General features: G+C 45.8%; 1 protein-coding gene across 11 annotated transcripts in view; it reads left to right on the top strand.

The window, feature by feature from the left end:
* The window catches only part of SGSM3 (small G protein signaling modulator 3), a 40,987-nt gene that overhangs the window by 6,988 nt on the left and 10,678 nt on the right, over positions 1-23,321 (top strand). For 5 of the 11 annotated variants that reach the window (XR_008378703.1, XM_053582674.1, XM_053582673.1 and 2 more), the window contains exons 2-10: positions 16,879-17,027; positions 17,474-17,556; positions 18,015-18,081; positions 20,567-20,778; positions 20,873-20,980; positions 21,449-21,592; positions 21,833-22,028; positions 22,245-22,390; positions 22,621-22,845. Coding sequence is in view for 10 of the 11 variants with exons in the window: in XM_053582674.1 (XP_053438649.1) it covers positions 16,991-17,027; positions 17,474-17,556; positions 18,015-18,081; positions 20,567-20,778; positions 20,873-20,980; positions 21,449-21,592; positions 21,833-22,028; positions 22,245-22,390; positions 22,621-22,845 (1,218 nt within the window). In the remaining variant the exon portion in view is untranslated. Of the gene's footprint in view, positions 1-16,878; positions 17,028-17,473; positions 17,557-18,014; positions 18,082-20,566; positions 20,779-20,872; positions 20,981-21,080; positions 21,206-21,448; positions 21,593-21,832; positions 22,029-22,244; positions 22,391-22,620; positions 22,846-23,321 lie in introns of those variants that run through there. The other 6 variants (XM_053582679.1, XM_053582678.1, XM_053582681.1 and 3 more) reach the window with 6 other exon arrangements.

Raw genomic sequence — 23,321 nt, 5'->3', positions numbered from 1 at the left:
CTTCCTAAACTGTATAAGTTGTCAGAAAAGAGGCACAAACTTTTTTTTTCTTCAGACAGAGCCTCAAGCTGTCGCCCTGGGTAGAGTGCTGTGGCATCATAGCTCACAGCAACTTCCAACTCCTGGGCTTAAGCAATTGTCTTGCCTCAGCCTCCCAAGTAGCTGGGACTACAGGCACCTGCCACAACACCTGGCTATTTTTTTTTTTTTTTTGGTTGTAGTTATTTTGTTTGGCAGACCCAAACCCACCAGCTCGGGTGTATGTGGCTGCACTTGAGCTACAGGCTCCAAGCCAAACTCTTTTATTTATTTATTTATTTATTTATTTGCAGTTTGTTGTTTTTTTTTTGTTTTTTTTTTTTTTGGCCAGGGCTGGGTTTGAACCTGCCACCTCTGGCATATGGGGCCAGTGCCCTAATCCATTGAGCCACAGACACTGCCCTAGGCACAAACATTTTAACAATAAAAGATACAGGAACTGGAGATACAAACTGAAGTATTATTATTATTTTTTGTGTGTGTGTGTGGTTTTTGGCTGGGGCTAGGTTTGAACCCGCAACCCTACTCCTTGAGCCACAGGCGCCCCCTGAAGTATTATGTTTTAAGAAAAAGGATTTCAATTGTCACCCAGGCTAGAGTTCAGTGGCATGATAATAATTCATTGCAGCCTGAACTTTCTGATTTAAAGCAGTCCTCCTGCCTCAGCCTCCTCAGTTGCTAGAACTATGGATACATGCCACTACACCCAGATGATTTTTTTTTTTTTTTTGTAAAGACAGGGTCTCACTCTGTTGTACAGGCTGGTGTCCAACTCCTGGCCTCAAGAGATCCTCCTGCCATTGCCTGCTAAAGTGCTGCTATTACAGACATAAGCCGCTTTGCCCAGCATATTAATTCATATTATATTAATTTAAAAGATAATCTGATGTTCACTGAGGCAAAAAAAAAAATTATTTGATAAAATGAAAGATTATGACTTAATAAGGAGACTTGGAAGTTTATAGATTATTCAACTTGACTGCTGTGGCCTAAAAGACCAGCAAGATCTCTCAGAGTGCAGTGGCCTGATACATAGCTCTTTGCAGCCTTAAACTCGTGGGCTCAAGCGATCCTCCTGCCTCAGCCTCCAGAGTAGCTGGGACTACAGGCAAATGCCAACATGCCGAGCTAATTTAAAAAAAAATTTTGTAGAGACATGGGTTTTGCTATGTTGTCCAGGCTGGTCTTAACTTCCTGGCCTCAAGCCATCCTGAGCCACTGCTCAGCTGTTTGATGTGGGCAAAGTGCTTAATCTGTCTTGAGTCCTAGTTTTCTCAGGTGTGAAATGGGAATAATGCATGTGAGAGTGCTTAGCAGTATGAGAAATGCTTAATACCTGTTATTTTTCCTTCTTTCATTGTACCTCCTTTCTAATACCTCCATCCACTCACAGCTGCAAAGTTAAATAGGATTGAATTCTTTAGAGTTATTATGTAGGGATTTTCATGTCTGCAAATGAAAAATAACCATTAATCATGTGTATAGATGGTAAGACCAGATAAATGATTTAAAGATGAGATAGTTTATTGGCCTCTGGTTTAATTATATGAGAAATAGGAACTTTGTTAATTATATTTATAATCTGATCCTTTTAAGTGCCCTAAGCAACAATGTCAATATAAAACTTTAAGTAGAAATTTCTCAGTGGTCCTTTTTGCCACTTAGCCCTCAAAAAGCTTTATATTCCTTAAAAACTGTTGTTTGCTATTTTTCAGAGGTACCTGAGTGTGGAGTTGCTATTAGCTAACTAGTATTTGTTTCACTTTTACACCCTAGGGGGTTGTTGCCCCCATCCCTGGTGGTAGGAATGACAGAAGGTCCATGTAGTTAACCTTGGTTTTGCTTTGCTTATCATTATGCAGTGATCTTGGGAGGGACTCAGGTAAATAATCAGATGACTGTGAATGATTAACTATTTTACAGGAAGACCAAGAGGGGATAGCATGGTTATGAGCATGAGCAAGTTTGCATAGGACTGCTGCCTTTAGCTGACACTGCCATGTAGGAAGGGGAGACCTGCACCTTAGCTTGTGGAATTTTAGGGTGAAGTTCCTGTTTCCCTGTCTGTTTTTTCAGTGTGTGTTCTTGTATACAGTCACACCTAAATCTTGCCTAAAGGAACACTATGTGTGGACACAAAAAAAATATTGACTCAGGGAAGGGAGAGCAGCCCCAGCTGCAAACCTTATGGCAGCAGGAGTGGAGCTTGGTTTAAAAGCATGATTATTTTGTTCTTCAGCGTATGCCCGTTTAGTGGGAGCCAGCTGAGAAGTTTGTGTGATACAGTGGATGTTCATCTCAAATGTTATTGACACCTCAGCTGTATAATCGCTGAGGTGCCAGGATGACAGGGTGGCAGGAAGGGGAGCTAATTTCAGTGCCACTGGCTGCCTTATCATGGAGTTTGGTGGGGTCCAGGTTTCAAGCCTGTCTTTACATACTGCTAAGAAACTGCTTTAGTTAGCAGCCTGCTCTGAGAGAATGCAGTTGGGTTCCAAGCATAAAGTTTGTGTTGAGGGCAAGTGAGAGGCAGGTGTTGAACAATGGGGCTGCAAGGGTTAGCTAGGTCATGCAGAGGTCTTACAAACCATGTTAATAAATTAGGACTTTTTCCTAAAGGCAAAGGGAAGATTTTAAAGAGGGGAAGGAAATGATGCGTTGATTTTTAAAAGGATTTCTGTGGTGTAGATTAGAGGGTGGGTGTGGAGAGGGGGGAAGACTAGACGCAGAGGTCCCAGTTAAGAGATTTGTAATAATCACGGTGGTGAAAATGGGAACAGATTATAAGAGAAAAAAGATGGTTTTGAAAACATTAGGAAAGGCCTAACAGTTGAGGGGTGGAAATGGAAAAATGGAGAATTCATTAAATCTGAAACCCAACTCCTGTCTGGAAAAGGTGGGTGGATAGGTTGTAATACATGTAGCAATTTTTTGAAATAGGGACCACTGGAGGAGGACCAGGTTTGTAAGGAAAGATGATGAGTTAACTTGGGGCATGGTAAATGTAAAGTGTGCAGAGGGCAGCTGATGTTCTGTTCTGAGGTTCTGACAGAAATGTGTCTTGCAGATAGAGATTGGAGTCATTTGCTCATAGGTTTTGTTTGTTTGTTTTTGAGACAGAGTCTCAAGCTATCCCCCTGGGTAGTGTGCTGTGGCGTCATGGCTCACAGCAACTTCCAAGTCTTAGGCTCAAGAGATCCTCTTGCATCAGTTTATCTATTTTTAGTAGAGGTGGGGGGGCGGAGGGGTCTTGTGTTTATATATATATATTTTATTTTTTATTAAATCATAGCTGTGTGTGTGTGTATATATATATATATTTTTGCAGTTTTTGGCCTGGGCTGGATTTGAACCCACCATCTTCAGCATATGGGGCCAGTGCCCTACCCCTCTGAGCCACAGACACTGCCCGGGGTCTTGCGGGGTTTTTTTTTTTTTTTGCTCAGGCTGGTCTCGAACCCTTGAGCTCAAGCCATCCACCAGCCTTGGCCTCCCAGAGTGCTAGGATTATAGGCGTGAGCCACCACACCCAGCCTGCCCATAGGTATTAATTGAAGCCATGAGAGTAAATTGAGCCTCTAGGAGAGTGCTGAAAACTAGAGGAGAATGGAAGATAGAACGTTAAGGGATTTTAAAAACAACCATAGGAGGAGGAACTGGGAAAGAAGGCTAAAAAGGGGCATCCAGAAAGGCAGAAAGGGGCATCCAGAAAGGCATCCAGAAAAGAGGATCATGCGCTTAGACACCCAGAGAATGTTTCAGTGGTTACAGAGCTAAATGCTGAGGGGGCAGGTGTGGTAAGCACTCTAGTGTAGCCATTGGATCTAATGAATTTAGCTCTGCAGGTTGACTCTTCAGATAGGCCAAGAATGTGCTGAGGGCACTAATAAGCAGAACAAAAAGAATGTGACATCCATCATGTTAAAGAAACATAGCAAATCATCTTGGAGAAAATTAAACTTTGTTGAATTTCCTTCAACTCATTTCATTTTTATGTTGAATTAAGTGGGGGCACCTGTTTAACGTGTTCTATGATTCTCTAAAGTTCTTGAAAATTCTCTTCATATTTAACTTTGTTTGAACAGCTAATATATTAACATGGTTCAATACAAAAGAGTATTAAATAAAAAGTCTCCTTCCACCTATATTTTTTGTGAAAACTCCCCCCGCCTTTTTGCATAAATGTTTTCACATTCTTTTCACTGTTTTTCTCCTTGCTTTTTCACTTAGCATTATGTCTTGGAGATCATTACCTATCAGTGCATAAAGAGCTGACTCATTCTTTTTTGACAGCAGTGTACTATTATATAGATGTACTGTAGTTAAACAGTTCCCTATCAATTGCTATTAGGTATTTCAGCATCTGTCACACTGTATTATAGAACATATGGTTATAAAGAAAGCATTACTGGGGAAAATGCTGATAATTCAGTGTTCAATAGAGAAAGCATTTAAAATGTCTATAGCAGGCGTCCTCAAACTTTTTAAACAGGGGGCCAGTTCACTGTCCCTCAGACCGTTGGAGGGCCGGACTATAGTTTAAAAAAAAAAAAAACTATGAACAAATTCCTATGCACACTGCACATATCTTATTTTGAAGTAAAAAACAAAATGGGAACAAATACAATTCACACCGCTTCATGTGGCCCACGGGCCACAGTTTGAGGACGCCTGGTCTATAGTATCAAAACTATGTATCTATTTAGAGAAAAACCAAACCAAAGCATATAAGGGAGGAAAATGGGATTTGTTGGGATGACAGATTGTAGCAGAATTTTTAAAATTTTTTATTTCCATTAATGTTGTGTTAGTACAATTATAAAACTCTAAGAAGAATCCAAAACTTCCTTTCCATGATTAGCCCAGTTACTGTGTTTATAACCCAGAGATTTCTTTTGCCCTGTAGAGCTTAAATTTATCCTGCTGTGACTTAAGTCCATCGTTGTGTTTGCATCTTCCTGTATTCTAAGTGGAAAAGAACAGTCTTGTGGGAATTTGTACAAAGTGCCCAGAAGTGCTGGGAAGGACACTTTTGAGCCTTGGGCTCTGATAGCTTGGATAGCCTGCATCCTACCCAAATCCAGCTCGGACTGGGTCTGGGAACCCAATACCTGGATTGTGGAGAACACCCAGGAGACATGGAGACATTTGGAGGCATTTCTGTAAACGTAGATTTAAAAACAGTAATTTTTGCCTGGACACAGTGGCTCATGCCTATAATCCTAGCTCTTTGGGAGGCTGAGGCAAGTGGATCGCCTGAGCTCTGGAGTTTGAGACCAGCCTGAGCAAAAATGGAGACCCTGTCTCTACTAAAAATAGAAAAACTAGCTGACATCATGTGAGGCAAGAGGATCACTTGAGCCCAGGAGTTTGAAGGTTGCTGTGAGCTGTGATACCATAGCACTCTACCCAGGGCAACAGAGTGAGACACTGTCTCAAAAAAAAAAGAAAATAGCAATCTTTTTTCCCTTAGAGCCTATTTTGCGAATTACTGTATTTTTCTGATCTCCTTGTTTGTATTTCTTTTCCTTTAAACTGCCTTTAGTAGCTTTTGCTTTTTGGAGAATAATTTACTCCATTGTAACAGAAAACAACTGCAACCCCATGTGAAGTGAGACACCTGGGGATTTATTATGTGTAGCTTTAAAACCAAAGGGGCGGTGCCTGTACCTCAGTGGGTAGGGCGCCAGACACATATACCCAAGCTGGTGGGTTCAAACACGGCCCGCGCCTGCTAAATGACAATGACAACTGCAGCAAAAACATAGCTGGGCTTTGTGGTGGACACCTGTAGTCCCAGCTACTTGGGAGGCTGAGACAAGAGAATTGCTTAAGCCCAAGAGTTGGAGGTTGCTGAGAGGTGTGACACCATGACACTACCTAGGGGACATAGTAAGACTCTGTCTCAAAAAAAAAAAAAAAAAAGCAACAAAGAATTAGGGACCTGGAAACTTGAGATTCAAAAACATTGTCATTTCTTTTCCCAATGTTGTTGTTTAGCAGGCCTGGGCCAGGTTCAAACCCACCAGCCGCAGTGCATGTTGCTGGCGCCCTAACCATTGAGCTGCAGGTGCCGAGCCTCCAATTATTATCTAGACTATGGGAGACTTGTTTCAGTAACATAAAAAATGACAAAGACTTTCCCTTTTAGCAGCGTAGAAAGTTCCTGACTTCATAGGTTGCCAGGATGTCAAATGCATGCTGATCTGTATTAGTATATAGTATTTATTAGTTACAAATGAAAGACAAGAGGATCCTTTTCACAATTACAGATAAACTTTCTAATAGCACTTTTTTTTTTCATTTTTGCTTTTCTTGGTTTTGTATAAACATTAAATCCCTGAAGAGACAGATATTTGAGGTAGGTAGTAGTAGCTCTGTCAGAAGGCGAAAAGAAGATTTAGAGAAAGCTGTATCATTGCTCTGAGTCATCAGGGCTTCATTTGTGGTCCTCAGAAAAACTCAAGGAGGTACATTCTTATTCTCATGTTCTACTATCCTTAAACTGTAATTCTTCTTCTTTTTTTTTTTTTTTTAAGAGACAGAGTCTCACTTTATCGCCCTTGGTAGAATACCATGGTGTCACACAGCTCACAGCAACCTCAAACTCCTGAGCTTAGGTTATCTCTTGCCTCAGCCTCCCAAGTAGCTGGGAATACAGGTGCCTGCCACAATGCCTGGCTATTTTTTTTTTTTTTTTGCAGTTTTTGGCTGGGGCTGGGTTTGAACCCACCACCTCTGGCATATGGGGCCGGCGTCCTACTCCTTTGAGCCACAGGCGCCGCCAATGCCTGGCTATTTTTTTGTGGTGGTTTGGCTGGGGCCCGGTTTGAACCCGCCACCATCGGTATATGGGGCCGGCACCCTACTGACTGAGCCACAGGTGCCACCCAACTGTAATTTATTTATTCATTTTTGAGACAGAGTCTCACTTTATCGCCATCGGTAGAGTGCCGTGGCATCACACAACTCACAGCAACCTCCAACTCCTGGGCTTAGGCGATTCTCTTGCCTCAGCCTCCTGAGTAGCTGGGACTACAGGCGACCGCCACAACGCCCAGCTATTTTTTTGTTGCAGTCCAGTTGAGGCCGGGCCCGAACCCACCACCCTCCGTATATGGGGCTGGCACCCTACCCACTGAGCACAGGTACCACACCCCCAGCTGTAATTATTCTTTAACTGAGATCTAATTCACATACTATAAAAGTTACCCTTAAAAAAATGTACAATTCACTGGTTTCTAGTATATTCACTCTGTTGTACAGCCATCACCACGATGTACTTCCACACCATTTATATCAGCACAAAAGAAATTCTATAACCTATTAGCAATCATTTTCTGTTCCTCACTCCCTCCAGCCCCTTAATCTACTTTTTGTCTCTAAATTTTCCTATTTTGGACATTTCATATAAATGTAATCATACAATATGTGGCCTTTGTGACTGGGTTTTTTCATTGATCGTGTTTTCGAGGATTGTCCACATTTTAGCTTGTATCAGTATTTTATTCCTTTCTGTGGTTAAGTAATATTCCACTGTGTGGATATTCACACAGTGATGCCACGGCACTCTACCGAGTAGTTTATCTCTTCATCAATTGATGGAAAGTCAAGTTGTTGCTTTTTGACTGTTACAAATAATACTTCTCTGAACATTAGTATACACATTTTTATGTAATGTAATTATTGTTAAACATAATAACTTTTCAGAAAACATTAAAAATCAGGACTAGTAAACTCCATACTCCTACCACTTATTGGAGTCATATTCATTTTATTTTTTTTTAATTGAGACAGTCTCACTTTGTCACCCTTGGTAGAATGCTGTGGCGTCATAGCTCATAGCAACCCCAAACTCCTGGGCTCAAGCGGTTCTCTTGCCTTAGCCTCCCTAGTAGCTGGGATGACAGGTACCTGTCACAATGCCTGGCTATTTTTTTGTTTGTTTTGTTTAGCTGGCCCCGGCTGGGTTCAAACCCACCAGTCTTGGAGCATGTGGCCAGCAACCTAACAACTGAGCTACAGATACCCAGCCCATATTCTTTATTTATTTATTTTTAATTTTTTTTTTTTAATTGAGACAGTCTCACTTTGTTGCCCTTGGTAGAGTGCTATGGCATCACAGCTCACAGCAACCTCAAACTGTTGGGCTCAAGCGATTCTCTTGCCTCAGCCTCCTGAGTAGCTGGGACTATAGGTGCTCAGTACAGCGACCCGCCATTTTTTTTATTTTAGCAAGCCCGGGCTGGGTTCACACCCACCAGCCCTGGTACATGTGGCCAGTGCCCTACCCACTGAGCTACAGGCACCACCCCTCATATTCACTTTTTATATTACCTTTTTTTTTTTTTAATATTTTATTTTGTTTTATTTTGTAGAGACAGAGTCTCACTTTATTGCCCTTGGTAGAGTGCCATGGTGTCACAGCTCACAGCAACCTCCAACTCTTGGGCTTAGGCAATTCTCTTGCCTCAGCCTCCTGAGTAGATGGGACTATAGGCAGCCACCACAACGTCCAGCTATTTTTGTTGCAGTTTGGCTGGGGCCGGATTTGAACCCGCCACCCTTGGTACATGGTGCCAGTGCCCTACCCACTGAGCCACAGGTGCCACCCCATTTTTTTTTTTTTTTTTTAATTTGTGTGTGTGTGTGTGGTTTTTGGCCGGGGCTGGGTTTGAACCCGCCACCTCCAGCATATGGGACCGGTGCCCTTCCCCTTTGAGCCACAGGTGCCACCCCCCATTTTTTATATTACCTTTTATATGTATGTATTATAAAGTTGACCCTTGAATAGCATAGATTTTAACTGCTGGGAGGGGTCAACTTATATGCAGATTTTTTTCAAACAAACTTGTACCAAAAATACAATATTCATAAAAATTACCTGTGAAGGGGAGCCAACTTTTTTTTTTTTTTTTTTAATTAATTTGTTTTTTTTTTTTTTTTTGTAGAGACAGAGTCTCACTTTATGGCCCTCGGTAGAGTGCTGTGGCATCACACAGCTCACAGCAACCTCCAACTCCTGGGCTTAGGCGATTCTGTTGCTTCAGGCGCCCGCCACAACGCCCGGCTATTTTTTGGTTGCAGTTTGTCTGGGGCCGGGTTTGAACCCACCACCCTCAGTATATGGGGCCAGCGCCTTACCGACTGAGCCACAGGTGCTGCCCGGGAGCCAACTTTTTATGTATGCAGGTTCTGAGGGACTTGAGTATGCACAGATTTTCTTTTTTTTTTTCAGAGACAGAGTCTCACTTTGTTGCCCTTGGTAGAGTGCCTTGGCGTTACACCTCACAGCAACCTCCAGCTCTTGGCCTTAGGCGATTCTCTTGCCTCAGCCTCCCGACTAGCTGGGACTTACAGGCGCCCGCCACAACGACCAGCTATTTTTTGTTTGCAGTTTGGCCAGGGCCGGTTTCGAACCTGCCACCCTTGGTATACGGGGCCAGGGCCCTACTCACTGAGCCACAGACGCCACCCAAGCGAGCACAGATTTTAATACACATGGGGGTCCTGGAACCAGTCAGTCTTCTGTGTATACCAAAGGACACCTGTATATACATTTTAAGTGGTTGAAGTCATACTGACTTTATGTTGATGACTCTGCTTTTCTTCTATTCTCTTTTCAACCTACTCTAATTGGACTTTCATCCTTACAGTTAAAAGCTCCTGAAAGGGTCACTAACAACCTCCAGCTTGCCAAAGCAAGGACCAGTTCTCTGTCTTCTTTTTTTTTTTGCAGTTTTTGGCCTGGGCTGGGTTTGAACCCGCCACCTCCGGCATATGGGGCCAGTACCCTACCCTTTTGAGCCACAGGCACCGCCCTTTTTTTTTTTTTTTTTTTTTTTTGAGACAGTCTCACTCAGTCACCCTGGGTAGAGTGCTTTGGTATCACAGTTCACAGCAACCTCAAGTGAACCTCCTGGGCTCAAGTGATCCTCTTGCCTCAGCCTCCCAAGTAGATGGGACTATAGGTGCCCGCTATAGCACCTGGCTATTTTTGGAGATAGAGTCTCGCTGTAGCGCAGGCTGGTCTCGAACCTGTGAGTTCAGGCAATCCAACCGCCCCAACCTCCCAAAATGCTAGAATTACAGGCATGAGCCACCGCGCCCAGCCAGTTCTTTGTCCTTATATTGCTTGATACTGTGATCATTCCCTCCTTGTCTTAATCTGTTTTGTGTTGCCACAGGACAGGTAATTTACAAAGAACAGAATTTTATTTCTCATGGTTCTAGAGGCTGAGAAGTCTAAAATTATGGCACTGGTATTTGGTCTGATGAGGGCCTTCTTGCTGCATCTTCACATGGTAGAAGGTCAAGGGAACCAGCTCCTTCCATCAGCCCCTTTATAAGGGCACCTAATCCCTCACAAGGGAAGGGTCTTCGTGGCTTAGTCACTTTGGCAACACCTGATTTTGGAGAGGACCCATTCAAACTACAGCATGCCTCCTGTAGACTCTTCTTTTTGTTCCCACAGTGCAGTGCTGCATGGTGTGAGTTTCTTTTCTGTTTCATCACTATCCCTCAAATTTTATTCCCTGCCTCTTTTTCTGCCTAATCTCTAAATGTTGGGGTGTTTTAGGATATGGTCCTAGGCCCCTTACTCTGCATTCTCTCCTTGGTGATGACATATGCTGATGACTCCCAAATTTGCATCTCCAGTTCTGACTTCTTTGAACTCCCTACTCACTGTGAGAAAGTTGCCTACTTGACATCTCTGCTTAGGAGTTTAACAGGCATCCGAACTTAACATGCCAAGCAGATCTCTTGATTTCTAACCCTGAAGTCCATCTCCCTAGTCATCCCTCATATTGGTTGATGGGTCCTCATAGTTGCTCAAGTCAAAGGCTTTAGAGACAACATTGATTCTTTCTTTGCATTATCTGTCTCTCTTCCTCCAAATTGTATCCAGAGTTACTTCACATCATCTCAATGCTTTTAGTTCAAGGTAACTTTCTCACTTATATAACTGTATTAGCTTCTACCCTTAACCATCTGTAATTCATTCTTCACATAGTGGGTAATACGAGTTCTTTAAAAACCTAAGTTAGGTTCAGTGCCTGTAGCTCAAGGGGCTAGAGCGCCAGCCACATACACTGGAGCTGGCGGGTTCAAATCCAGCCCAAGCCCACCAAACAACAATAACAACTAACAACCAAAAAATACCTGGGCATTGTGGTGGGCGCCTGTAGTCCCAGCTACTTGGGAGGCTGAGGCAAGAGAATCGCTTAAACCCAGGAGATGGAGGTTGCTGTGAGCTGTGATGCCTACCTACCCACCCAGGGCAACAGCTTGAAACTCTGTCTCAAAAAAAAAAAAGAAAATAAGAACCTAAGTCAGATCATGTCATTCCCCTACTCAAAGCTCTCCTGTGGCTTACCATTACACTAAAAACACATAATCCAGGCTGGGTGCAGTGGCTCATGCCTGTAATCCTAGTCCTCTGAGAGGCCAAGGCCAGAGGATCAAGACTAGCCTGAGCAAGAGCAAGACCCCATCTCTATTAAAAATAAAAAAACTAGCTGGGCGTTGTGGTGGGCACCTGTAGCCCCAGCTACTCCGGAGGCTAAGCCAGGTTGCTATGAGCTAGGCTGATGCCACGGTACTCTAGCCACAGCTACAAAGTGAGAGTCTGTCTCCAAAACAAAACAAAAAAACCCACACAAAATCCAGAGTCTGCCATGGCTAGAAGGCTCTCCACAGCCCAGTTCCTACCTACCTGTCCAATGTTACCTGCTACTTACAGAGGTTCTACAGTATATTTTCCCCTCATTTTCCAAAAAATGTTGCTAGTTGTTACTGATAGCTTTCAGTGGCCTCTTACCCCCTCACAGAGAAAAATAGTCTTCAGGAGCTCAGAGGCCACTTTAAATAGAAGTGTTTTTTGCTTTCTCTGCTTGCATCTTCAGTGTACCCTGGCAGATGTCTGTAGAAAACCACCTATGGAGGAATAGGAACGCTGCTTTGTTTTGTTGTCAAAACAAAATAGGAAACTGGACAGGAGAGCAGGTCATGAGGGGCCATATCCCTCTGATCTTTATCAAGAGGCCATAAGAAATGGACAGAACCTTTTCTGTAACCCCAGCCCTGCCACATACATGTGAATTTGTACCGACAGTCTAAGCTTTGCTTTATGAACAAAATTCACTTTATAAAAAATTGTAGGATTGGTAAACGAGGGAGTATATACATTTAATTTTTTTAAATGTCCTTCTAGAGGGTGGTGCCTGTGGCTCAAAGGGGTAGGGCACTGGCCCCATATGCTGGAGGTGGCAGGTTCAAGCCCAGCCCTAGCCAAAAATTGCAAAAAAAAAAGTCCTTCTAGAACACCTCAAAGGTGCTTGAATCTATCCTGGTTTTCAAAAGTTTATGCCTCTCAATGCTCCTGTGACAACAGAGGACAGCCAGGGTGACCTGGCAACTCCCTGGGCTACTCCTGCCAACTCCCAGATGGCTGCTTTCAGGAAAGTTTCCATAGCAACCAGAGGCAGGAAAAACCTGCCCACCCAGCTTAGCAGTATCACATCCGGCTTGGCTCCTCAGCTCGTGGGAGAAGTGGGGTGTACACACATACACACACATGCACACATACATATAGATTGCATTGCATTGCATTGCAAAGCTGACCCTTGCAGACTCCTTAAAATGTATCCAGACTCTAACCATTTTTCAATGTTCCCACTGTAGTGATGCCAACATCATCTGTTACCTTAACTAGTGTAAGAGCTTTTTCTGTGTCCACTGCCTCCTCCTTCACAGGGTGGCCAGAGAGAGCTCAGAATTTTCCCCCTATTTTCCAGACCCATGAGAATGAAGCCCAGAGTCCCCACTGCACTGTGAGGCACCCAAGGCCCCTTACTGGGTCTCCTTTTCCCACTCTCCTCACTCCCCATCCCCTCTAGCCTGCTGGCCACCTTGCCTACAGGCTTCAGCCTGCCAAGGGTACTCCTTACTTGGCTGCGCCTTCTCCCTGGGTCCCCTTTCCCTCAGGAACAGAATGGTGAGCCCTCACTTCTTTTGGTCTTTGCTCAGATTTCACCTTATTCTGAAAGAGACATAAATAGCCCTTTTCTTCTGACACTCTCCATACTGTCACATTGCTTTATTTTTCTCATAACTGTAATTATCACAACCCATTCTTAATGTTTACTGTAAGATCTTCCACTGTAACATAAGGGCTGGGATGTTTCTTCCACTGTTGCATCCCAGCAAGTAGGAGTGTGGGGGCTCCCAGTGGCTGACTTACGAGTGCATAAGTGGGAGGGGAGCCAGAGTCAGGAAAGGGGGCTGCAGGTGAGAATTGCTTTCCTTCACTCTTCTGTTCCAGAAGAAACATCCAGACTACTACTTCTGGGATCATTGGTGATAAGAAGACCTTCTCATGAACTCAACTAGGATATTACACCAAACCATATAAAATTGTTTTTGTAGGTTGTAATGGATGAATATCAGCAGTTTCATGTAGTTCTGCATAATAGCTTTGAGTAGAACTCAGTGTAGAAAGTCCAGATATTAACAGTAACTTATAGGAATCATTAGAACTACTGATGCTTAGTGCTCGCTGTGTCACACAGTGTGCGGTGGGCCTCATGTGAACTTGTCTCAGTCCTCAGAACTGCAGTGAGGCATAGGTATTGCTCTCCATTTTATGGATACGAAAGTGATACAAGTGAAGTAAACTCGCCCTGGGTCATAACAAGTGGGAAGTAGCAGAGCCGGGATTTGAGTGCAGATCTGTCTGGAGATTCCTTCTCTTTAATCATGATGTAGAGGGTGTGTGCAAAAGCCAGTCTCCCCATGGCTGACTTATGGTCATTCCTCCCCAGCCTAACAATGTCCCAGCTGCGTTCCTGTTGAAGTGCAAGTGGATAATAATAGGTCCTTTCTCGTTTTAATAGGAGCAGTTGTTTAGAAATAGGAAGTTAGAAAGTTAGGGGAAGCCATGACTACTGACTCCCCTGTTGATGTTTTTTTCTTTCTTTCTTTTTTTTTTTTTTTTTTTTGTAGAGACAGAGTCTCACTTTATTGCCCTCGGTAGAGTGCCGTGGCGTCACACAGCTCACAGCAACCTCCAAATCCTTGGGCTTAGGTGATTCTCTTGCCTCAGCCTCCCGAGTAGCTGGGACTACAGGCGCCCGCCACAACGCCCGGCTATTTTTTCTTTTTTTTTAATTGCGATACAATACACATACCATAAAATACACCATTTTTAAGTGTACTAGTCAGTGATTTTAGTATATTCACCATGTTGTACAACTATCTCCACCATCCGATTCCATAACATTTCATCACCCCCAGTAGAAACCTTGTTGACAGTCACTCCTCGTTCCTTCTTCCCTTCAGCCCCTGCCAACCATTGATCTACTTTTTGTCTGTATAAATTTTCCTTTTCTGGATATTTCAGTTATGCACTTATATAATATTCATCCTTTTGTGTCTGGCCTCTTTGACTTAGCGTAATCTTTTCTAAGTCCGTCCACATAGTGTGTATCAGTACTTCATTCCTTTTTATGGCTGACTATTTCATTATATGGATATTTCACATATTTTTTATGTATCCATTCATCAGTTGACAGACATCTGAGTTGTTTTTACTTTTTGGCTATAATTAATGCTGCAGTGAACATTCATGTGCAAGTTTTTGTGTGGACATAGGATTTTATTTCTTTGGGACGTGTACATAGGAGTGGAATTGCCGAGTCACATGGTGACTCAGTATTTAACCATTTGAGGAATTGCCATGCTGTTCTCTACTGCATTTGCACTGTTTTCCATTCCTGGCAGCACTGTGTGAGGACTCTAGTTTCGTTTTTATTTATTTGAGGCAGAGTCTCACTATGTTGCCCTCAGTAGAGTGCTGTAGGGTCACAGCTCACAGCAACTTCAAACTCTTGGGCTTAAGTGATTCTCTTGCCTTAGCCTCCCAAGTAGCTGGGACTACAGGAGCCTGCCACAACACCGTTGTCATTGTTGTTTAGCAGGCCCCGGCCAGGTTTGAACCCACCAACCCTGGTGTATGTGGCGGCGTCCTAACCACTGAGCTACAGGCACCGCTGAGGTGGGGTTTTTTGTTTTCCTAATTTTAGAAACAGGGTCCTTTTTTTTGCAGTTTTTGGCTGGAGCTGGGTTTGAACCCACCACCTCCATCATATGGAGCCACAGGCACCGCCCCCTTTTTTTTTTTTTTTTTGTGAGACAGTCTTTTTCGCCCTCAGTAGAGTGCTGAGGCATCGTAGCTCACAGCAACCTCAAACTCTTGGGCTCAAACAGTTCTCTTGCCTCAGCCTCTCAGAGTGCTGGTATTGTAGGTGAGTGTCACTGTGCCTTGCCAGGATCTCACCCTTAGCGTGGTCTTGAACCCCTGATCTTAGGCAATCCACCCACCTTGGCCTCCCAGAGTGCTGGGATTACAGATGTGAGCCACTGTGCTGGCCCTTTTGCTCATTTTTAAGTTGGGCTATTTGTCTTTTTATTGTTGAATATTCTTTAATAGGCAAAAAAAAGAAAGAAGGAGCGTGCAGAGCTTTGAACAGAGATAGGAGAGACTTAAATTCTAAGCACTTTTTTTAATTAATTAATTTATTTTTATTGTTAAACATAGCTGTGTACATTAGTGCAATCAAGGGGTACATGTGCTGTTTCATATACAATCTGAAATATTCTCAAACTGTTCAATGTAGCCTTCATGGCATTTTCTTAGTCACTGTATGTAGGCATTTGTATTCTGCATTTAGTAAGTTTCGCCTGTACCCCTTCTAAGATGCACCGTAGGTGTGGCCCCACCCTTTACTCTCCCTCCACCATAACCTCCCCCTTCCCTTCTCCTTCCTTGGCCCTTTCCCCATAGTCTTGTGCTATAGTTGGGTTATAGCCTGCATGTGAAAGCTATAAATTAGCTTCATAGTAGAGCTGAGTACATTGAATACTTTTTCTTCCATTCCTGAGATACTTTGCTAAGAAGAATATGTTGCAGCTCCATCCATGTAAACATGAAAGAGGCAAAGTCTCCATCTTTCTTTAAGGCTGCATAGTATTCCATGGTATACATGTACCACAATTTGTCTAAGCACTTAATTGCCTAGCTGTATGGCAGAACAAAGCAGACTGCTGGCATGAAAAGCAGGAGCAGAGGGGAGCGGGAAGTGTCCACTCAGGCACAGTTGTGTGTTAGCTGAGTGATGCCTGGGTGACTCTGGCTCAGGGATACCTATTCACAGAAGTTTCATTTACTTTCTCTTTTCTGTGAATCATTACCTCAGAACAGGGCATCAAGGAGTCTGTGTGTGATTCTCCTTTAATAAAAAAGGAGTTGAGTGGACATTTCCCTGTGGTTTACAGAGCAGTTGAAAATGTCAGTTATGTAGTTTCTTCAAAGTGTATCCTTTTTTTTTAAGAGACAGTCTCACTTTGTCGCCCTTGGTAGAGTACTGTGGCGTCACAGCAACCTCCAGCTCTTGGGCTTAGGTGGTTCTCTTGCCTCAGCCTCCCAAGTAGCTGGGACTACAGACGCCCACCACCCTTGGTATATGGGGCCGGCGCCCTAGTCACTGAGCCACAGGCACCACCCAAAGCATATCCGCTCTTAGACAAAATATTCAGAATGGTAGCCTTTTTCTTTCAAATCCTGTGCCCCTTCCATTTTTTGTCGTTAAAAAATAGGGACTTAACAATAAAAAGACAATTTAAAAATGGGCAAAGTGTGACTTTTCCCTTCCTTTTGAACAGTGGCCAGGATTTGACTCCCCATTGCCTCCGGGCTTATAAAGTCAGAGGATGCATGGAAGGGACCCACCTTTGCAGGAGAGGGGTGCTAGAATAACCTTCCCTTTGCTCTCCTAACAGGGCAGATGTTTCTGAATCAAATGAAGCTCGAGGAGCCTTCCAGCTCTAAGATAGCAGGATAGTGAACTTCTAAGTCCGGAGCTGCAGAAGACTTGCCCTGCCTCCCAGCACAATGTCAGGTGGAAGCAGAGAATGGACTTGGAAATGGGGTACTAGGCTCTGACAAAGGAGCCAGATGAGAGGGAGCTAGCTTGTTTGTTTTCCATAAAATACCATCCAGGTCATAAGGGTGGAGGAGGGGGATGCAAGGCTGCTGACTACCTGAGAAAGTTACCATAGCTCTTGTCAGCTCAGCCCTCCAGTTCTCGTCTAGTCACCCTCCAGCCTGCAAGGCCTCCTTCCTATTAGGTGAAGAAGAGGCAAGAAGATGAAGTTTGGTTATGATCTTAGGACCTGTAGTTTCTTCCACACCCTTTCTCCAGAAATGTGCTCATTTCTAGACGGTTTCTTCTATTCTGACCCTTCCTTCCCTTGAGATGGCCCAGTCTCTTTAAGGCTGCTGGGTGCTCCTGAAGGGAGAGGGGCTCTCCTGACTTGAATTTTGCCTCTGCATTTTCTTGATTGTTCTCCTGTTCCTGGTTCTCTTTGGTTTCAGGAAGCCACACACCTGCCAACGGCCCCTTCTCAGCCCTGACTCCAAGCATATGGCCCCAGGAGATCCTGGCCAAGCACATGCAGGTACAGCAATTAGTCCTGGCAGGCACTTGTGAAGGGGACCCACCTCTGCAGGCTTCCCAGGAATGGGTGGCCGACTCACCCAAGATCATGGGGTCACAACCCGAGATGGATCTTAGCTCTACATTCCTGTGTCAATCTGTCCTTTGTGGATGACAAGTTTATGACTCTTCTCTCAGAATTGTGGGAATACAGACGTACATAAAACATGTTTCTTGTCTCAATCTGATCATCTTTGACTTCTTGGACGAGCTAGGAAAATGCTAGGAGAATTCAGAGAAGGTAGTGAATCCCTGTAGTTTTGTGATGGCCAGAGAAGGCTTTATTGAACAGTGGCCTTTGATCCGAGTCTTGATGGCTAGGTGGAATTTTAGCAGACAACCATGTGGGTGGCATCTTCCAGAGCCTATGTTCTCAGTGAGGGGATAGAAAACTGATTTTCTTCCTAATCCTGGTTCTAGAAGGAAGAGTCAGCAGAACAACCAGAGTTCTACTATGATGAGTTCGGTTTCCGTGTGGACAAGGAAGGTAAAATGAAGCCCCTCATGTGTAATCGTGCTGATAACCTTGAAGAGGACTCTGGCTCAGATTTCATAGTGCATGACCTCACAGTTCTGGCTGTTTCAGTCAGACCATATTTAAAGACAGAGGCATAGCTGAGGCTGAGGTTCTTATCAGTACAAGGAGACTTCTGATGATGATTATTATTATTTTAGAGATAGAGTCTCACTTTTTTAGAGACAGAGTGTCACTCGGTACAGTGCTGTGGCGTCACAGCTCACAGCAACCTCCAACTCCTGGGTCTCAGCCTCCTGAGTATGTGGGACTACAGGCGTCCACCACAACACCTGGCTTCAAACCCACCACCCTCGGTATATGGGGCCAGCGCCCTACCCACTGAGCCACAGGTGCCGCCTCTCTGATTATTTTTGAGGTAAATTTTATTGATGTTTATCTGATAATAAAAGTAGTAGAGAAGGTGAAAAATTCAGAAAAGTATAAAGATTAAAACAGAATTATCCTATAAACCTGAAGATAACTTCTGATATACCTATCCTGGCTTTGTGTGTGTATCTACAGATAATGTCTTAACATTATACCATCAGCATTTTGCTATGTCAGTTAAGACCTCTTTTTTTTTTTTTTTTGCAGTTTTGGCCAGGGCTGGGTTTGAACCTGCCGCCTCTGGTATATGGGGCCAGTGCCTTACTCCTTTGAGCCACAGGCACCGCCCAAGACCTCTTTAAAATCATATTGTTTCCATGGTTGCATAATACCCCATTACGGTAGATTTATTTATAATATTTTTATAACTTTTTCTGTAAATGGGCCTGTAGGCCATATCCTATTTTTTTATGCTATAATTAGACTTACTGGTTCTGAGTGGACTACTGTAAAGGCTGCTCCTAGGACCCAGAACGGCCTGTCAGTGGGCCAGAATCGTGGCAAAAACATTTTAATTGGCTGGAACTAATCTTCATGTCACTCATATTTCCAGTTATGATAGAAGTTCTCCTTGTTCTTATTTTCAGGCAGATATTTGGATGTTAAAAGATGGAATTGAAAGGGACACAGAGAACTTTCTAGTACATTGGAAATGTTCTATATTTTGATGGGTCTCTGGATTCATGGTCCAGAATGCTCACCGTTAGACCCTGGAACTACTGCATCTTTTTCTTTTTACTTTTTGAGGGTCTCATTCTTTCACCCTGGGTAGAGTGCAATGGCATCATTGTAGCTCATAGCAGCTTCAAACTTTTGGCCTTAAGCAATCCTCTTGCCTCAGTCTCCCAAGTAGGTGGGACTAAGGGGGCCTGCCACCATGCCCATGCCCACTAATTTTTCTATTTTTGGTAGAGATGGGGTCTCACACTTGCTCAGGCTCGTCTCAAACTTCTGAGCTCAAGCAATCTACCTGCCTCGGCCTCCCAGAGTGCTAGGATTGTATGTGTGAGCTACCACACATGGCCTTAAGTTGATATTTTTGAAGGCTTGACTGAGGGATGAGGCTGTCTGTGGAGCTTGCCCATACAGTGAGTGCAGGGTTGCCAGCAGAGAGCCATGTCCTGGGTCATTCAACAAAGATTTCATGAAGCCGACTATGGGTCATATGCTCTTTAAGGCTGTATCCCCAATGCCTTGAATAAAACTGAAGATGGTCTGGACCATAGAGTTCTCATTCTCATGTAGGAGACAGGCAGTAAGCAAACAAACATAATGCTGGGGACAAGAAGGACTATGAAAAAATACTGAGGCTAGAGAAGAGGGGAGGTGAATCATCTGTAAGTTGGTCAGGTAAGGCTTCTCAGGAGAAGTGTGAATAGAGATTGAATTTGGTGAGGGAGTGAGTGTCACTGGAAAGGGGAATTGAGGTGCCAGGGCTCTGAGGTGAGGGTGGATTTGGAGGGAAGAACAAGAGGGACCTGTCAGTGGAGCAGGAGGTGAGGTGGAGAGGGTGGGGCTGAGAGGAGGCAGGTCATGGGCCCTGGCAGACCCTCGGCTTTGAGTTTGAATGAGCTGCGCACTGCTAGCAGGTTCTGAACAGCGACATGATCTGACTTACATTTTGGAAGGGTCACTGTGACTGCTGTGGAGAACAGCTTTTGGGAAGTGACGTACAGTAGCGAGGCCACTGTGGTGATCCAAAGAATGGTAACTGAGAGAAGGGCAGTGGTCAGGGTGATGAGAGGTTCCCTGCGCATTTACTGCTGGATTAAACATGGGGTCTGGGCAAGGAAGAGCCGAAGGGGACACCAAGGTATAGGCCTGCATATCTACAGAGTGGAAGTGTCATTTCTGGATCTGGGGAAGAGGGTAAGGGGAGATCCTCTTTCTGTGTGGGAGAAAGGGAAGACCTCAGTTTTGCTTATCGTAGGGATGCCTGTCCAGTGCACCCCCGGAGCTGTCAGGAAGCTACTGGCCATAGGTTTCAGGAGTGAGATCTGGCCTAGAGGCATAAGCCTCATGTTTTGCTCTCTGCTCACTGCTGCTCTGTCCTTGGGCTCTTCCCTAGCAGAAGTTGCCGAGCCTGGCTCGCATCTGCTGGTGAGCACTCCTTTGACAGAGGACCCTCCGCAGAGGCTGCGGTGGCAGGCCCACCTGGAGTTCACCCACAACCACGACGTGGGGGATCTCACCTGGGACAAGATTGCAGTTTCCCTGCCCCGCTCTGAGAAGCTCCGCTCTCTTGTGTTGGCTGGCATCCCACATGGCATGAGGCCACAGGTGAGAAGGCCACAGGGACCCACAGAGGCAAGAGAGGGTCCTGGCCCCTATGATGAGGTGTCACGAGAAAGCCTCGTGTGGCCCCTTCCCTCAGTTGTGGATGCGGCTCTCTGGGGCCCTGCAGAAGAAGAGGAACGCCGAGCTGTCCTACCGTGAGATGGTGAAGAACAGCTCCAACGACGAGACCATTGCTGCCAAACAGGTGAGACTGTGTGTGGGCCCCAGGAGGGAGGTGGTCTTTCTGAGGTTCTGGGAAGATCCCCTTGGCAGGGGTGGCAGCTCTTTGACCCACAGACATGTGCCTGGAGGAAACCTGCTCCCTCCTGGGTCTTCTGTAAGCCATGGGAGAATTGTCTAAAAGGTCACCAGTGCTGTGGAAGGACGTGGAGGAAATGAGTTCACAAGCCAGTTTCTGCTTTAGGAACAGGTGGGAATTCTACATTAGACTCCAGGCCTCGTGCCCGACTTTCTCATTCTGAGAAGTCTCTCATTCAAAGTCCATGTACTCTCCTCTCACTAGCTGGGACCTGACCCGGAAGGGAGGGAGGGTAATGTTGACGTGGAGCGTGAGCATCCCCAGCACTGGGAGAGAAGCCTGCCTGGGGTTGGCCCCTCCCACAGGGCATCACAGGGTCTTGTTGTTGTGGGTGTTGGTGCGGCCACTTGACAGATTGAGAAGGACCTGTTACGCACCATGCCCAGCAATGCCTGCTTTGCCAACGTGACCAGCATCGGGGTGCCCCGCCTGCGCAGGGTCCTCCGAGCACTGGCCTGGCTCTACCCAGAGATCGGCTACTGCCAGGGCATGGGCATGGTGAGCACAGCCCCAGGGAGGGTGGCAAGTCTCCCCAAGGTCCACTCCAGACTCCCCGAGGGGAGTGATTCTACCCTCAGGGCAGTGGAGTGGGAGGTGAGGGTGGACGTGGGTAATCCCCCAGGAGGGCAGAGGTCGTTCAAGCAGAATGGGGCCCCGGGGGAAGGCACATCCTCCGCAGAGACTTTCCAGTTGGCACAAAGCCCTAGGTGGAGGCCTTTGTTCCCCTGCCCTGGCCAGGTGGCTGCCTGCCTTCTACTATTCCTGGAGGAGGAGGACGCCTTCTGGATGATGTGTGCCATCATCGAGGACCTGCTCCCTGCCTCCTACTTCAGCACTACCCTGCTGGGTGTCCAGACTGACCAGCGGGTCCTGCGCCACCTCATTGTCCAATACCTGCCTCGCTTGGACAAGCTGCTTCAGGAGCATGACATAGGTAAGGCCTGGCAGTCACCCAGGGTTTCCTGAGTCGGTGGCTCTGAGTCCTTGTGACACACCTGGCTGGGGCAGCCGCAGACACACATGGTCTTCGTTCCTCTCCTGCTCGCTCCTCTCTGAGCAGGCAAGGCTTCTTCCCACTTTTCAGCAGGCATCATCCAGCTCTGGTCAGGCTGTCCCTGGCCCCAGCACAGTGACCGGTGTCTGTTCACAGAGCTGTCCCTGATCACACTGCACTGGTTCCTCACGGCCTTCGCCAGCGTGGTGCACATCAAGCTGCTGCTGCGCATCTGGGACTTGTTCTTCTACGAGGGCTCCCTGGTGCTGTTCCAGGTCACCCTGGGCATGCTGTGCCTCAAGGTGCTTGCTGAGCCCCTGCTGTCCCCGCCATGGCTGCACCACCCAGCTTTCAGGCTGAGGAACAGGAAGCCTATGTGGGGCAGGCAGGGGAGCTCCCTGGGCCAGGCAGGACCAGCCTCTGATGGCACACCAAGGAAGCACAGGTCTCTGGGGTAGAGATTGGGGTCAGCTCAGTGCCAGATGCCTGGCAGTGACATTCCCCTCCCCTTTTCTGCCCTGGAATGGCCCAGGAGGAAGAGCTGATCCAGTCAGAGAACTCGGCCTCTATCTTCAACACGCTGTCAGATATCCCATCGCAGATTGAGGATGTGGAGCTGCTGCTGGGGGCAGCCATGCGGCTAGCTAGCTCCCTCACTGATGTGGCTGTAGAGACCCAGCGCCGCAAACACCTGGCCTACCTCCTTGCAGACCAGGGCCAGCTCCTGGGGACTAGCACCACTACCAGCCTCTCTCAGGTAGATCTGGGGGAAAGACCCTGCCTCAGCCCGTGGGGAGGTGGGGAGTACCCTGAGGAAGCCCAGGGAGAGGAGGCCACAGCCAGTAGTGTGCCCTGCACCCCAGCCGTCCTGCATCCCAGCACCTGAAGCCCAACATAGCCCCGTCAGACCACAGCGATGGGGCCACCCAGTCCTCGGGCTTCTCTGGACTCTGCCCCTGGTATGGCTGAATATATTTTTGGTCCTCACAACTAGCCTCAGGCTATTTCAGAAGAGACAGCATGAGGGGGGTGAGTCTGGGGTCACTGCTGACATGTTCTCTTTTTTTATTGAGACAGAGTCTCATTATGTCACCCTTGGTAGACTGCCGTAGCGTCACAGCTCAAAGCAACCTCAAACTCTTGGGCTTAAGCAATTCTCTTGCCTCAGCCTCCCCAACCCAATAGCTAAGACTACAGGCGCCCACCACAACACCCGGCTATTTTTCTATCACA

The sequence above is a fragment of the Nycticebus coucang genome, chromosome 3 (assembly GCF_027406575.1).
Source record: "Nycticebus coucang isolate mNycCou1 chromosome 3, mNycCou1.pri, whole genome shotgun sequence".
NCBI lineage: Eukaryota > Metazoa > Chordata > Mammalia > Primates > Lorisidae > Nycticebus > Nycticebus coucang.
Note: the sequence above shows the minus strand (reverse complement) of the source record. Positions and strands in the feature narration are given on the sequence as shown.